We start from the raw sequence: 15,946 nt of genomic DNA on the forward strand, positions 1-15,946 counted from the left end.
AAAAAAAAAAAAAAAAAAAAAAAAAAAAGAAAAACGATTGGAATTTATGAATTGATCAAACAAAACCCTAATCCCTTTATAAATACGTTCATTCGCATTCAAATTCTTCAAAATCGAGTTAGTTCTGTTTACGTTCATTCATCTTCAAAATTTCTCAAAATCATCTCTGTTTATTCGATTCTGTTCTTCGACTCTGTTCTTCGATCATCGCTATGAGAACTTTTCAACTAAAATCATCGGACAACAAAATTTTCAAGGTAAGCGAGGAGATCGCGATACAATCCGCAGTGATTAAGAGCTTTCTTGAAGATTTCGGATCTGATAGCGACGAAATTGTGATTCCGCTGCCAAATGTTAGCGGAAGAATATTAGAGATAGTGATCGAGTGGATCGTGAAGCACGCGGATGATGAACTGACGAAAGAAGAAGTCCAAGATTGGGAGAATAAGTTTATGAATGATCTAAATATGGAAGTGACGACGGAGCTTGTAATGGCGGCCAATTACCTCGAAGTCATCGGATTGCTCCATCGAACTTGCCAGAGCATCGCCGATCAAATTTCCGGCAAGAGTCCGGAGGAGATTCGGAGGATACTTAACATTACCAATGATTTTACGCCGGAAGAAGAGGCGGAGATCCGAGAACAGAATGGTTGGGATCTCAATCCATCAACAACGGACGACGGGCTGTTTCGGATTTAAATTCATCGGTACCATTTACTGAACTAATCTATTATACACACATTATATATATATATATATATATATATATTCTTATTATTATTATTTTCTTCTTATTATTATTATTATTTATTATTTTTTGCATTTGTTATTTACAAAAGTTATTGAAAATAATATCAGTGGTATAAAGTCGATAAATAGCAAACATTAGAGTCCAATATAATAAAATTAAAAGTTTATAAAAAAATGTTTAATTGATTTTTTCTTTTTAAATTTTAATTTGATTTATAAACTAAAAATTGTTTTTTTTTTTCAATTTCAAATTTTATTTAAATGAAAAAGAAAGTCGAAAACTATATTTTAAATTTAATCTCAATAACATATAGTTATTAAAAAATAATTATTATGAATAAAATAAATTGCATTTTTATTTTTAGTTTGTGTTGCTTCTCATGATGGTTCTAAAAAGATTGTACCAAAATTTAAATTATTTAATTCAATTAGTTTTACCATAATTTTAAATATTTGTTTTATTCGATTAATTAATCAAAACGGACATTTAATTTAATTAATCTGATAATTTTTTTTAAAGAAAAGTAGTTGAGAATTAATTAATCAAGGAAATTAAATATTTTTTAATTAATTAATCCAATTTTACAGACTATTTATTTAAATGGAGTAAATGTCAAATTAAAAGATCTTATGTTATTTAACATTATCATTAAGGAAATATTTTACATCATTTATGTTCTATATGTAACATGGTGAAGATTCGAATGAAATCACAATCCATATAAAATATTAATAGGTTTTAAATATACTTTTTAATTAAAAAAATATTTTCAATTAAATCAAATCCTTTATTCGGAATATTTTATATTTTCGAAAAAGATTTAATTTTCTTTAAATAATACCCTCTAAATTTTATAGTAATGTTATAATATTTATAATTTCAAATGGTTCCATAAATATATATATATATATAGATTTCTTTGCATGATAATATGATTCTAACTATTCGTGGCGTAGCGCCACAAGACCTTTATTCTAATGGTGGTGGCTTAGAGGGTAGTCACCCTTTTCTGTAGCTACTTCCTTAAAATGTAGTTGAACTTCGTCAATTTGTAATGTCCAGATCCAGATCTAAACACGGATTGGAGAACAGACAATCAGTTAGTTACCCCTCTGTGCAATACATATAGGGACATTTCGTTTCCTTCATGTATTGCCTATTAAGCTCCCCTCTTCGTGCATTTCCACTATATATATTTATATAATGTAGCCATTTCCTCCTGGAATAGAGACACTTTCAACTGAATAAATAAAAGGTGGTGTATGATATATATATAGATAGATATATATATATATATATATATATATATATATATATATATATATATATATATATATATATATATATATATATATATTTATACAATGTAGGCATTTCCTCGTGACGGAATAGAGACACTTTCAACTGAATAAATAAAAGGTGGTGTATGATTTTTTTTTGGGTATATATAGGCGCGTACATGATATATATATAAATAAAGGTTTAATATGGATATTAGAATTAGTCATATCTCTCATATAAATATCTATAATAATTAAAAAAAAAATATAAGTTGATATTGATATATACACAATAATTAATAATTTAATCCATTAATTTTGATTTGATAAAATTAATTTTTAATAGGACTAAATTTGAGATTAATAGGAAGTAGCTAAATTAAATTTAAGCAATTAACCGTACGGAATGAAAATGACACAAATAATATTATAACATTTTTTTAAAGAAAAATATATGAACTCCATTTATTATTATTATAGTGCCAACCTCTTGACTTTTGACCTATTCTAATGTTGTTGTTGGTCAACTCATAGCCAGACGAAGTCATATCTTTTCATTTGAACTCAACTTGTTACATTAGATGTATTTATAGTCCGTAACCATTCAATTATTCTCCTCACAACTGGGTAAGAATTCGAGAGCGTTTCTTCACCATCTTGGAGAATATCGAAATGGGTCGGTCGGAGAAGGAGTTGAAAGATTTGGTGGTGGCTCAACTGCCGGAGTTTGTGAGGGAGATTTCGGAGCTTGCTGAGTGCAATGGCGTGTGTAAGAAGATGTATGGGGAGCTGATTCGAAGAGTCAAGTTGTTGAGTCCTATGTTTGAGGAATTGAGAGATGGAGAAGAAGAGCTTGGATTAGATGTTCTTAAGGGCTTGGAGTTGCTTAAAACTCCTTTGGATTCTGCTATGGAGCTTCTTAGGTCGGTCAACCGAGGTAGCAAGCTCTATCAGGTATGCATTTTGTTTTTCCATGAGGTTCTTGTTCTTAAATTTTTTGTTTAGATGTTGAGAATCTAAGACGATTGAACTAGAATTAGAAGTAACAATAGCGTGAAAACATCTCCTTAGCAGACGTGTTTTAAAACCTTGAGGGAAAGTTCGAAAAGGAAAGTCTAGAGCTAGCGGTTTATGTGAAATTACATGGCCGATCATGTGAGATTTCACCTCAATTGGAGAGGGGAGAGAGGAAGAAAACATTCAAAGGGTAGAAACTTCTCCCTAGTGGAGGTATTCTAAAATTTCGAGGAGAAAGCACAAAAAGAACAATTTTGGACGGCGGTGAGCTTTTGCCTTTACAGATCATTAGCTTGGTTGTTAATATCGGTTCATATTTGTGCCATTGTTTGAAGAACAACCTCATGGTCGAGTGTTCACTAGGGAATGAGTAATTTTCTTGAATGGTGATATCAACTTTCAAGTAAGCTTCCCATTTTGTGTCTCAGGCTTTGCAATTGGAGAAAATAGTATTTGAGTTTCAACATACGACAGAAGATATTGCAGCAGCACTTAACAAGCTTCCCATCGACGAGCTCGGGATCCCAGACGAGGTTCGGGAACAGGTATAGTTATAACCTCTACGAATTTTCTTTGTGATTGAAATTTCTATGTGCCTTTGTTTGGAGTTTTTCCGTGGGAGAGTTGAGATTGTCATTTGAGTACCCATGAATAACTGCTTACGTCATCTATTTCAGATTGAACTTGTTCAATCCCAATTCAAACGAGCGAAGGGGAGATTACATTTAGCTGATGCACAGTTAGACAAGGATTTAACCATATTACAGGAAGAAAAAGATCCTGACCTTGAAATGTTAAAAAAACTTTCTGAAAAGTTGCATCTTCGGACTGTAAACGATCTGAAGAAAGAGTCTCTAGCGATCCATGAGCTGGTGATCTCGAGCGATGGAGACCCAGGGGATGTTTTCGGAAAAATGTCATCCATTTTAAAGAAGCTGAAGAATTTTGTACAAACAGAAAACCCAGAAGTTGAAACTTCCCAAGATAAAAAAAGTATCATTATTAAACACAGATCTCCTGTCATCCCAGACGATTTTAGATGCCCCATATCTCTTGAATTGATGAGGGATCCCGTCATCGTCTCAACCGGGCAGGTGAACGCCCAAAGTGACTGCTGCAATGCTAGTGTTTTTTGTTTTACCTATTGTTATGCTCGTTCATAGACTGTTTTGTTACCTTTTGCAGACTTATGAGAGATCCTGCATTCAGAAATGGTTGGATGCAGGGCACATAACGTGTCCAAAATCTCAGCAGGTTTTAGTCCGTACAGCCTTAACCCCAAATTACGTTTTGAAGAGCCTGATTGCTCTGTGGTGTGATAACAATGGCGTTGAACTGCCAAGCAAGCAAGGTAGCTGTGTAAACAAGAAACCTGGAAATAGTATTTCAGACTGTGATCGGGCGGCCATCGATGCCTTACTGGTAAAACTGGTAAATGGATCTCCAGAACAGAAAAGATCAGCTGCAGGTGAGCTCCGGTTACTAGCGAAGAGGAATTCGGATAACCGAATCTGTATTGCCGAGGCAGGAGCCATTCCATTCCTTGTCGAACTATTATCCTCAAATGATACTAGGACCAAGGAGCATGCAGTTACAGCAATGTTGAATCTTTCAATCAACGATGGTAATAAAAGAACGATAGTCGATTTACGAGCCATACCTGCCATAGTAGAAGTGTTGAAGAATGGCAGTATGGAGGCAAGGGAAAATGCAGCTGCAACCCTTTTCAGCTTATCCGTTATCGACGAGAACAAGGTTGCGATCGGAGCAGCCGGGGCAATTCCTGCTCTTATCAGTTTGCTTTGTGAAGGTACACCCAGAGGGAAGAAGGATGCAGCCGCTGCTATTTTCAATCTTTCAATCTATCAAGGAAACAAAGCTAGAGCAGTAAGAGCAGGCATTGTTAATCCACTTATGGGATTTCTGAAAGATGCTGGAGGTGGCATGGTGGATGAAGCTCTAGCCATTTTGGCCATTCTTGCAACTCACCATGAAGGGAAGATGGCAATAAGGCAAACTGAGCCGACAGCGATTCTTTTAGAGTTCATCAGAACCAGTTCTCCACGAAACCAGGAGAATGCTGCTGCTGTGTTGTGGTCGCTTTGCAGTACTGATTTTGAGCAGTTGAAGGTAGCTAGGGAACATGGTGCAGAAGTGGCATTAAAGGAAGTATCTGAGAATGGGACAGAAAGAGCAAAGAGGAAAGCAGGAAGCATTCTAGAGCTCTTTCAACTCTTTGATGAACCATCTGCTAATCTATAAACAATCTTGCCATCAGTCCAGAAGCCTATTTGGTTCTCACATCATACAATCTCTTTTTTCCATATCATAATATTATTGTATTTATGATGAACTTTCCCAGTAGAATTCTGTTTCTCTAGCTTGAATTTTTGGAGATAAACATGAAACTCCGTTGTAAGATAAATCATGACATAACTGATTAAAAACACAAATCAATTCTTCCAGTATCCGATCTCCATCGTCCACTGATAAAATAACCCTAGAGTGAAAGGAACTCACATTTGTCAGGATGTTTATGAGCTCCTACTGACTGAGATTGTTCCCTGAAAAGTTGACAACGAGAACTTGATGAGTCGGATTAAAAGAAATAGGTAGTGATTTATGAAGCGATGATCAGAACAAGAACCTGAGCGCTCGGAGATTCAGAGGAGCATTATTCACGTTCGGAATCTGCCCCATCGAAGTCGAACTTTTCGAAAACTAAAATTTCAAATAGTTATTGGTCGGGATCTAGACATTTAAAATAGACCAGAGAAATAAAAGAAAAGAGAAAAAAACAAAACTTCAGATTCAATTTGTATAATATTAACCATCAATAATGTTCACCACATACATATGATATAAGATCATACAGAGTTGAATAAAATGCTAAGACAAATCCAGATTGGATTTAAGGCAACAAGAGGAACAATGATATCAAAAAAAAAAAAAAAAAAAAGAACAAAAGGAACAAATGGGGAATCCAAATCTGCCTGCTAGCTAGAGCTGCTTGCCTATGGCCTTTCTGATGTAGCACCAGTCTGCATGAAAATACAAGGTGTCTTTAATGATGGGGGCAATCAAAGTATAACCATATTGATGAAAATAAAATCATCAGTTCAATCAAACTCAGGATTTTCTACATCATTTGGGTTCAATCACTTTCATATAAAATGAAAACCATACAGGAAAATTGGTCAACAGATTTATAAACTGAGCGACTAAGATCAATCCACTTTTCTAGCTAAAGAATTGAAAATCAATTCATTAACAGTTTGAACCTATGCAATCTTGCTCTAATTAGTTTTAGAGGTTCAAACAGAGAGGGTTGGTTTCATTGGTCCCGGATCATCGACCACCGAGGGCGTTAGAAATTCAGATGAATGAACCTACGAATTCTTCCTTACCAGTGCTTCATGGTCCCCCATGATCTCTTCTATTAACTCTTCTACTGGTTTATTGGCCGCGTTGGGAACAAGAGCAGCAAAAACAGCTGGTTCAAGTCCTGTACCAAAAGAAAATGAGAAGACTGGTTGAAGTACAATCTATAAGAAAGAAACCTTCTAAGTTCAAACTAATTCCCGAGATGACTCTTTCCAAAGTGAGAGAGGAGGGAGAGATTTCAATTTCATCTGACTTCTCTTATTGTGGTCTGGCGCTCGTAACTATTTCACTGATAATTATCCAATGATACAAGACCCATTCTGCTTGCACAATGACAATATGGAGAGACTACAAGAATTTGCAATTTTTTAAATATACTTTTGGATTTTAAAAGATTCTAACTTCTTCAAATGAAAAAAAGAAGAAGAGGGAAGTCCTTCAATACCAGTTTCTGGAAAAGCGTCTATGAACATCATCGTTTCCTCTCCGCTAAGACCGGATAAGAAACAAATTCGAGGCAATGATTTGGCTATCTGCAGAAATAATATACATAGACTGAGTACCGTGACGATATATGTTGCAGCATTACATTTACAGGCTATGTTATATGCATATTTATCAGGCCTTCATAAATTACAAATGATCATAGTGATTGTTGCTGAGATCCCCACTCATCCGATAAACAAAAACACGATTTAGCATAATTCAATCTATAAAAGAATGCAGACTCAACTTTGCAAAGATACCAAGAAATATGGTTTCCTGCATCAAAAGCTTCCTTCCTTTAGAGAACACAATTTGGCAAGCACACATATCTCTAAACAAGTAAAATTTTAGGAAATTCAGAACTTGACCTTCACTTTTGCCAAATCTGGTTGGTTTGTATGAACTGCTTCCCACAGAGACCGAGTAATCATATCTTCAGTACAAAGAATAACCTATAATAACAAAAACTGTTCCACAGATAATTTATGCAGGTAGTTTGGCACCATGAGTTAGCAGAGACTATTAAATATACATGCAATATGTACGACCTCTTAATTTTCCACAATTAGTTTTCCAATACATTGAGCAGAGTTACACGTATTTTGTTCTACTGTTCTTAGCAACATCACCCTTTTAACTTTCCTAAAAGAATGTGAATGTGATGGGAACTGAATTACCTGCATGAATTCACCGTCCAATTTTTTCAAAAGCTCTTGAATCTGTAATCAAAATGTAAGCAAAAAATCAATGAGTTAGGAACAGTTTTCGATATTAGCATTCATTAATTTGGATTAACAATGAATTAAAATTCATCTTTCTTGCTTAGGTCAATCAAAAGAGCTTGAAGCCGCCAATAGAAAACCGAAATAACTAGTTATAGTAGGCATGAAGGAGCTGACGTTTATCTTACATATTCAAATTAAGACGTTTAATAGTTTTTCCAAAATTGACATAAGACATAATACCAATTACCTCCTTAACTAGTTTGCTATCCCTCTAAAACTTAAGAACTCTACGCACCACCAATGACATTCAATTTATCCTTTCTCTTAGGATAACAGGTAATATACTATTAACTGGCAAGAATTGAACTGCAGAAGGGGGGAAAACTCAAAGCTTACCTTCACTGCATCCTCCAATTCAAAGCCCAGTAACAGCAATGCCTGTAATAATGAACAGTCTGAAATTCAATTCGTTTTCTTAGACAATAAACAGACATAAACAATCAAACAAATTCTCTGAAAAGAAGCAATAAAAATCACGTCATGTCCCCTTCGAGAAAAGAACACTCAAGTAAAAGAGATCTTCAACAATGATGCTGAAACTAACCGGAACTTACAGGTGGACCATAAGTGGGATCATCAGCATTCAACGGAACAAACTTCGAATCCTCGATTAACTCGTTGGGAGCTCCTGTAGAAGTGAAATTAATTCCAGATTTGTTGAAATTCTCGGAAATTTCTAAGCATGAAAAACGCGAATGAAAGTAGTAAAAGCCAAGCAAGACGCACTTCAAGCGGCAAAGAATCCTCAGGGCACCCAATTCGAAGATCAAACCATAAAAACATTTGCTATTTATACATTCTTTTCAAAATTTTGCACCATCTTAGTTCCTCCATGAACAAAACACTTGGAAACAGCAGGGAATCAAGACGACTGACGACAATCTAACACAGATAACAGCTGAAAACAACGTCTAGTACCTCTAATAACTCGATAACAACATGAATAAACTCAAATTTAGAGAATCGACAAAATAACGGTGAGCACACCTTCAGAAGATGCTCTCAGAGTTCGTCGGAGCTTCAACTTGAGGGGATTACTGGTAGACGAAACGGATAGCGGCGGAATTCTTGAAGGCGCGCCAATAATGAAATGGAAAAACGTGGATGGGAGCGCGCGAGAGTTCAAAAATGGGTAGGGAGAGAAGGTTAGAGATGAAGCCATTGGAGCTCTCCGGTTTCTGCCTTATCCGCAAAGCCCCCGCGCGCCTGTAATTACATTCCTCTGCGGTCCTCACCATACCCATCTCAACAGCGTCGGTCCTTAATTTTTTCATAATCGACGTTATTAATTAATGTTTTGTTTTTTAATTTTTTTATTTTTCAATATAATTTTTATTACAAAATTATTAAAAAAATATAATATTTTACTAACAAAAATTTCAAAAATTTAAATTTAATATTATACCATGTCTTTAATAATATATATTTTGTTCATAAATACATATAATATTATGAGTTTATATGAATTATAAATTGATGTATAATATAGTTACCTAATAAAATTTTAGATTCGTGACAAAAAAAAACATATATTAAACCTATAGTTAATTAATTCTATAAATTAAAGTATTAATCTATAAAGAAAAACAAGAAAAATGTGGAAATCTAAAACAGTACGGAATTCAAAAAACATGAAATACAACCTATAAGAATAAAATCTAGGCCTGAGTGACGACGGCGGAAACCATGGTATTCATTCCACACATGCCATGGCCGCGGCACAGCCGATAATAACCCCGCTCCCCCCACCGTTCTCCCCAGGAGTTCTTGATAATCCAGTACGGCAATTTCCGGAACCGCAGAATCGAGAAGCCTTCGTCGCCGTACCCGACCAGAAGAACGCCGTGGTTCACGAATCTCTTCCCGCAGATCAAGGGACAGGATACGCCGCCGATGTAGGTCTGCATGAATACGGCGTTGAGTCCGACGGCGAGCGGGCCGCGGTGGACCAGGTGGGCGGCGATCTGGTCTTCATCGATAGGGATGGTGGTGAAATTGGAAACTCTGACCGCGATTTTGTCGGACTGGAAGTTGCATTCGCCGCGGCGGCCGGTGTACGGGTATGAAGATTCCTCCTCGAGGCCGCCGGATTGGATTAGGTATTTGTAGGCGTTGGTCATTAGGCCGCCATTGCAGCCGTTGTTGCAGGCGGTCTTGTCCGTTGGATCGCACTGCGGAAGATCAACGGTTCAGATTTGGCTTAGGGTTTAGGGTTTACGGGTAGGGAGGGGATTCGGAAGGAAATTACTGACCGTGTGGTCGCAATCCACGAGCTGTTGCTCGCTGAGGCTAAGTAGCTTTCCGGTGGCTATGAAGTTCGCGCCCTCCACTGCCCCACACGTGCTGAATGCCCAGCACGATCCGCACGTGCCCTGCTAAACCGTAAACAGTTACGAATATTAAATATATTTTTTAATTTTTATTTTTTTTACCCAAATTTACCTGCATCTTAACCGCGGTAACAGCCCCCTTCTCCCGCCAATCAAACCTCTCCGGCAATCCCTCCGCCGTCATCTCCTCCGCCTGATTCATCTCCAGCAACTCCGCTCCCCCTGCGCCGCCTCTCACGCCCATAAACATCTGCTCAAACTCCTCCTCCGACAAGTCAGCGAACTGCGTGACGCCATGCACGGCAGTCGGATCCAACGCCTGGTGCTCCGCCGCCCTCACCAAATTCTTAGCAAAAATCCCCAAGCGGTGCAAATACTCCTTCCTCGTCGGATAGCTCTTCCCGTACTTCTCCATAAACATCACGAACTTCCTCTCGCTCCCCGCCGGGAGACCGTTGATAATCTCGCCGTCGGTGACTTGGCGTAGGAATTCCGGGCTCTGGCGGAGAGCGGTGGCGCAGGCTAGCAATGCGAGACTAAATGCGCATGTTAGAAGGAGGGATACCGACCTTTCCATTTTCTTTCTCTGTGTTGCTTTGGTTAGCCTTCTGCCGTCTGCCAGCCTCTTTTCTAGCTTCGTCTTCGCGACGGTTTTCAGATTACAAGTAAGTGCAAAATTACCATTCTGTCCATGAAAATATATGACTTACGAATTCCTGATTTTGGTAACTTGGACGTAATAAATAATTAAAATTAAAAAATATATATTTGTTATCTCCCTAAGCTTACTGGAAATTGATAAACCGACATGAGGGTATAATTGTAAATGAGGATGTGAAAGAATAGGTGGCAAGTCGATATAGGTGTCTTCTTATAAAAGCGACACGTGGTGACCATGTATGAATCGTGGCATCCGCCTCTTCGTGTATCATAGAGGAGTCAGAGATCTGCATTCGTGTTGCACACTACGACGCCGTATTAACGATGAGTGATATGTGTCTTTGTTTTATGTAATATTAAACTATTATTTATTTCTTCGCAATTTAATTTTTTTTATGAGTTATTAAAAAATAATATATAAATTATTTTTATTATAAAAGGTAAAATTTAGTTACTTATTGGATAAATCAATTTATTCATACTGTTTGCTAGACAATAAATTAAAATTTTATATTTTATTAAACACAAAATTTAATTTTATATCTTTAAATATTTAAATATGTCACAATATATTTAACACAAAAATATAATTTAAAAAATAACGTTGTGTGAATAATTGTAAATCTATAAACTAAGCTCTAACCATTAAACATAATTAAATATTGTAAATATTGTGGACTTGAGGGACTATGGAATAAAAATATAATAAAGCACCTCGGAAATGGTAGGTACACATTAATTAATTTAATATGATCATTCAAGTCGACAATATTGACTATATTTAGCTTTTAAATATATTATTTAAATCATCACATTTATTATTTCAAAGTGGCTTCTCCACAAAAACAAATATTTTAATTGCATAATAAAATAATAAAACAAAAATTATCCATGCAACCAAAAAAAATTAATTAATTAATTAATTAAAAGCTAAAACGACGACGTATTAATCATCTATTTGTTCATCGCAGCATTCGCCACCTCAAATTGCAATTAATTTAATATAATATTGTTTAAAAAAAATAAAATGACTAATTTTGGTATTTTATTTTGCTGACGTGGTCCCCGCCTTCTAATATTCCATTTTGCGGGATTGGATAAGAAGAATAACCACGTGGCTCAATCTTAGTGGCAGATGTAGGTAGTGTTTGGTAATTGCAGACATACCTAATGTATCGTCAAAATATCGCGATACGATTGTAAAACAGCGATATATATTGTTCCAATATATCCGGAAACACGACAAGATGAAGATCCATTTTTTAGAATCCGACCCGCTAATTCCTTGAGTTGACCATACCAAAATATCTCTGATATTTTTCCCGCCGCCTAAATATCTATTTACTTAAATCTTTAATTTGATTATTATTTTTTAAAATTCCACAAATTATAAAATTAATTAAAAAAAAAAACCAATATTATAATGCACATACTATTTATTTTTAGTATATCATGGAAAATAATTAAAAGGCAGATATAATAAAATATAATAAAGTTTCGAATTAAATTAAATTCCAAATATATATATATATATGTATTTTTCAATAATGCAATATTATTTCAACTTTCACCTAATAGAGAAGGCTATTAATGTATATTCATTGAATTTTGCAGTTTATAGTTTAATATTTATGGGAAAACCCCACTTTAATATTTTGTTTTATATTTAAAAGAAAAAAGAAAAAAAAAAAGAGATTTATAAAAGTTTTGAAATTAAGTTGGAAAATTAAATTAAATTGCAATAAATAATAATTATGAATTAAAAATATTAAATATCGCTGTCCGTGTGTCCGAATTCCCCAACTAAAAAGCAAAGAAAATTTGGATAAAAGAAATTGAGAAGGGAAAATAAAGGCACCAATCCGGAAAGAAAATCCAGTGGGAAAAAGCGCACAAGAACAGGAAAAGGGGGACGGATGATATCTTCTTCGTGTATTTCACCAGATTTTACTTTCTTTGGACGGCATCTCCAATCCATTTGCTCCACTAAACATTGCAAGACTGCAGTTCATCGAAGAATTAGAACACCTTGTTGGATTTTCTCGCTGTTTTTGAATGGTGAAGGGAAGGGTTGAAGGCAGAGTGTACGGAAGCTGAGACAATGGGCATTTTGTATGAGGATTCTGTGGTTATTACTCCTGGAGAAAAGTCTGGCGATCCTCATGTTATCACTGTGAATTGTCCTGATAAGACTGGACTTGGATCCGATCTGTGTAGGATCGTTTTGCTTTTTGGTTTGAGCATTTCAAGAGGAGGTAAATCCTTGAAGAATTCTTGTATTGTTTAGATTTGCTTGGTGATTTCACTGAAAAACTTGTGTGTTCTGAGATTTGTAGTGATTTTGATATAATCCAACATGGATTAGGGATTGTTCTGGTTTTTTCTATTTGATCTGTTGATCCGTTTAGTACTCTTGATTAAGTTCTTCGATGTTTTTGTGGGAGCAGATTTCTCGACGGATGGGAAATGGTGTTATATAGTGTTCTGGGTTGTGGGAAAGCCGAGTACCAGGTGGCCTTTGTTGAAGAAGAGGCTGTTGGAAGTTTGTCCTTCCCATTTTTCCACTACAGGGATACGTTTTTACCAGCAAGATAAGGAGATTCAGAAACCTCCAGATGTTTTCCTGTTGAAATTTTGGTGTTCTTCTCATCCTAAGGGCTTATTGCATGGTAATTGTTTGAAATCTTTTGAATTCACGTTGTTTGATGCATGTATGCTTGTTGAAAGATCATTGGATCTTCTTCTGTTGGTCTTGTTCCCTCAGTGCCTGCAATATGTGTTCGTTAATGTTCATGTCTGTCTATAAGTTCCTGATTAATCTGTATGGATTTATAGAAAAGACTTCAGTTCTTGGTACGTATAAGAAACGAAGATGAACTACTAATGGTCATTGTATCATTCATGGAGCTACTCAAGTTAGCTGAACCCTTGTAGGTTTTGAAGTGTAATCGTTTTATTCTAAATATTTATTGCATTTAGTAAGAACGAAGACCTATTTGTTCCTGCTGTCCGCCTGAGGTAGAGCTACTGCTGGTATTAGGGGTTGCGTTAACCGAAGGAGATTTTCTAATAGCTAAATATTTCGGTTGTTGAAGAACTGAAGCTTGGGGATTGTTATCTGGTTCAAGCTCTTTGCCCCGAGGATCATCTTCAATGGTTTGCATGTCAATAGCATGAACATCTGAATCACAAAGGCTAACTTTAGTGGTAGTGCTGGGTAGCATTGGTTCTTGGAACATAGGACATTTTCGGTGACGGGTTGACACTAGGTTCCTTATTCGCCACTTTGCATTCTTGACGAGCATGGCCTAGTGCAATCCGTGCAGAATTTAGGTATTCAAAAATCAATGATTTCTTGCTAGTGATCCCTACATATATAGTCGATCCAATCAAAACACGATTGGGAGGTTTTCCTAGGGGGGGCGTGAGACAAGCTTCTTAGGACCTTCAAGGGTCAGGCCAATTCCGAAAGTTGAGACGATCGAAAACAGGTGAACCTGAAAGAAGAAGACTACAGAGTCGTGATACCCAACATAGGCACATGCAATGGATTACAAAGTGTTTCTAAGTGCCACCCACCGTATCGACTTTTTAAGTGCTTAACATAGTGTTTCTAAGTATTAGGCATTTAGAAAGTTAATCCAAACAGATTCCGAGTTATTTGACTGGATTACAATTTACTTTCAGCTTTAATGAACTTTGATTCATGTTTCATTATAGTTATATTTGCACCCTATGCCAATTGACCTGTTTCATTATGTTCTCCCTCTGTAGATGTGTCTGAGCTCCTTTGTGAGCTAGAACTAACAATAAGAAGGGTGAAGGTTTCAACTGCGCCGGATGGAAAAATGATGGACCTCTTCTTTATAACCGATACAAGGTTCGTCATTCATGATATCGTATTACATTGTGTCGTAGCCATAAATATCCTTTGAATATGTATGAATCTAGAATTCAATATCTGGAACTTGAATGGATTGCTTGAATCTTGTGGTGTGATCCTGTTTCTACCTCATGCTCCGCTTATATATAGCTCTTACTTGTTTAGACAATCTTGTTCAAACCGTTCTGATTTTTCTGTCAAAACTCTTACAATCAGAGAACTTCTTCGCACGAGAAAGAGACAGGAGGAGACGATGCACCGCTTGAAAGCCATTTTGGAAGATGTCCTAATGAGTTGTGAGATCGAATTAGCTGGCCCGGAGTTTACTGCATGCTCACAAGGCTCACCATATCTACCTTCCTCCATTGCTGAAGAACTGTTCAGTTTGGAGCTGCCATTTGGACCTCCTAACCGACACCTTCCCTTGAACTCGGTTGTTGTCGATATGGACAATGCCATCAGCCGTTCTCACACCGTTCTTCAGCTTCTTTGTCTAGATCACAAAGGTCTTGTTTATGATATCATGAGAACTTTGAAGGATTACAGCATTCAGGTATTCATTCCCCTTTACGTTCGAGTCCTGCATCGCCGAGTCTTCACTTATTTGCTGAACAGCATTTGCTTGACTTCTCAGGTTTCTTATGGACGCTTCTATATCAATTCAAAAGGAAAATGTGATGTTGAGTTATTCACAATGCAATCAGATGGCAGTAAGATAATCGACTCAAACAAGCAAAACGCTCTATGTTCCCGTCTAAGAATGGAACTCACACGCCCTCTACGAGTCGCCGTGGTAAGCAGGGGTCCCGACACAGAGCTTCTAGTAGCCAACCCAGTGGAGTTATCTGGCCGTGGTCGCCCCCTCGTCTTCCACGATATTACATTGGCACTCAAACATCTCAACACAAGCATATTTTCGGTACTCGTTCATTATCAAACTCTTACCAGTGATAGCATAACGTTGTGTTCTTACTACTAACCAATAAACTCGTTCATAGGTGGAGATAGGAAGACACATGATCCACGACCGGGAGTGGGAAGTTTATCGAATTTTACTCGACGAAGGCGACATCGTTTCGGTGCAACAGACCAAGATCGAAGAGGGCGTTAGAAATATACTGATGGGATGGTAGAACTTGAAAGTAAGAGTTTGTACAGTCTGGGGAGGGTGTAAATGAGAGTTGATGGTGTTGTTTTTATAACGTTAAAATTTGCCAGTTGAAGTTCTAATCCATAAACTCCATTTTCTTACCTCTTTCACATTCTATAATAAATATAATTAAAATGTTATAATTCTCGATTAGTTCATATTTTATTAAAGAGGTAAATATATAAAAATATGAAGTAAAATAGATTAAAATTTAAAAT

The 15,946-nt window shown here is 36.4% G+C and overlaps 4 protein-coding genes and 1 pseudogene across 4 annotated transcripts; 3 read left to right on the forward strand and 2 right to left on the reverse strand.

The window, feature by feature from the left end:
* The first annotated feature begins 212 nt into the window (after positions 1–212).
* LOC111808229 (S-phase kinase-associated protein 1-like) lies at positions 213–701 on the forward strand. Its single transcript, XM_023694087.1, has one exon. The coding sequence runs from the start codon at positions 213–215 to the stop codon at positions 699–701; it is 489 nt and encodes a 162-aa protein (XP_023549855.1).
* A 162-nt stretch (positions 702–863) lies between these two features.
* LOC111797031 (ACT domain-containing protein ACR10-like) lies at positions 864–15,833 on the forward strand. The gene is made up of 7 exons (XM_023679896.1): positions 864–869; positions 12,773–12,950; positions 13,143–13,364; positions 14,470–14,575; positions 14,795–15,131; positions 15,213–15,497; positions 15,577–15,833. Exons 2-7 carry the CDS (start codon positions 12,797–12,799, stop codon positions 15,709–15,711), a joined length of 1,239 nt encoding a protein of 412 aa, XP_023535664.1. The 5' UTR covers positions 864–869; positions 12,773–12,796; the 3' UTR covers positions 15,712–15,833.
* On the forward strand, positions 3,663–6,009 carry LOC111797085 (annotated as a pseudogene).
* On the reverse strand, positions 5,855–8,951 carry LOC111797077. The gene is made up of 8 exons (XM_023679973.1): positions 8,693–8,951; positions 8,260–8,333; positions 8,042–8,083; positions 7,598–7,639; positions 7,289–7,372; positions 6,880–6,967; positions 6,458–6,555; positions 5,855–6,091 (listed from the first exon to the last, which is right to left on the reverse strand). Exons 1-8 carry the CDS (start codon positions 8,865–8,867, stop codon positions 6,065–6,067), a joined length of 630 nt encoding a protein of 209 aa, XP_023535741.1. The 5' UTR covers positions 8,868–8,951; the 3' UTR covers positions 5,855–6,064.
* Positions 9,234–10,764, reverse strand: LOC111797038 (probable cysteine protease RD19D). The gene is made up of 3 exons (XM_023679909.1): positions 10,148–10,764; positions 9,958–10,077; positions 9,234–9,876 (listed from the first exon to the last, which is right to left on the reverse strand). The coding sequence occupies exons 1-3, from the start codon at positions 10,610–10,612 to the stop codon at positions 9,364–9,366; spliced, it is 1,098 nt and encodes a 365-aa protein (XP_023535677.1). The 5' UTR covers positions 10,613–10,764; the 3' UTR covers positions 9,234–9,363.
* Positions 15,834–15,946: the final 113 nt, after the last annotated feature.

The sequence above is a fragment of the Cucurbita pepo genome, chromosome LG01, assembly GCF_002806865.2.
Source record: "Cucurbita pepo subsp. pepo cultivar mu-cu-16 chromosome LG01, ASM280686v2, whole genome shotgun sequence".
In the NCBI taxonomy this organism is placed as follows: domain Eukaryota; kingdom Viridiplantae; phylum Streptophyta; class Magnoliopsida; order Cucurbitales; family Cucurbitaceae; genus Cucurbita; species Cucurbita pepo.

Bases quoted from the DNA above. Each gene is read 5' to 3' on its own strand.
- LOC111797077 (XM_023679973.1), bottom strand. From the start codon at position 8,867: ATGGCTTCATCTCTAACCTTCTCTCCCTACCCATTTTTGAACTCTCGC. The intron at 7,373-7,597 runs GTAATTCAGTTC...TTGTTATTATAG, and splicing joins TGGACGGTGAATTCATGCAG to GTTATTCTTTGTACTGAAGA. The intron at 6,092-6,457 runs GTAAGGAAGAAT...ATTTTCATGCAG, and splicing joins TGGGGGACCATGAAGCACTG to ACTGGTGCTACATCAGAAAG.
- LOC111797031 (XM_023679896.1), top strand. From the start codon at position 12,797: ATGGGCATTTTGTATGAGGATTCTGTGGTTATTACTCCTGGAGAAAAG. The intron at 12,951-13,142 runs GTAAATCCTTGA...TTGTGGGAGCAG, and splicing joins TTTGAGCATTTCAAGAGGAG to ATTTCTCGACGGATGGGAAA. The intron at 15,498-15,576 runs GTACTCGTTCAT...ACTCGTTCATAG, and splicing joins TCAACACAAGCATATTTTCG to GTGGAGATAGGAAGACACAT.
- LOC111808229 (XM_023694087.1), top strand. From the start codon at position 213: ATGAGAACTTTTCAACTAAAATCATCGGACAACAAAATTTTCAAGGTA.
- LOC111797038 (XM_023679909.1), bottom strand. From the start codon at position 10,612: ATGGAAAGGTCGGTATCCCTCCTTCTAACATGCGCATTTAGTCTCGCA. The intron at 10,078-10,147 runs GTAAATTTGGGT...ACGGTTTAGCAG, and splicing joins TTACCGCGGTTAAGATGCAG to GGCACGTGCGGATCGTGCTG. The intron at 9,877-9,957 runs GTCAGTAATTTC...GATCTTCCGCAG, and splicing joins TCGTGGATTGCGACCACACG to TGCGATCCAACGGACAAGAC.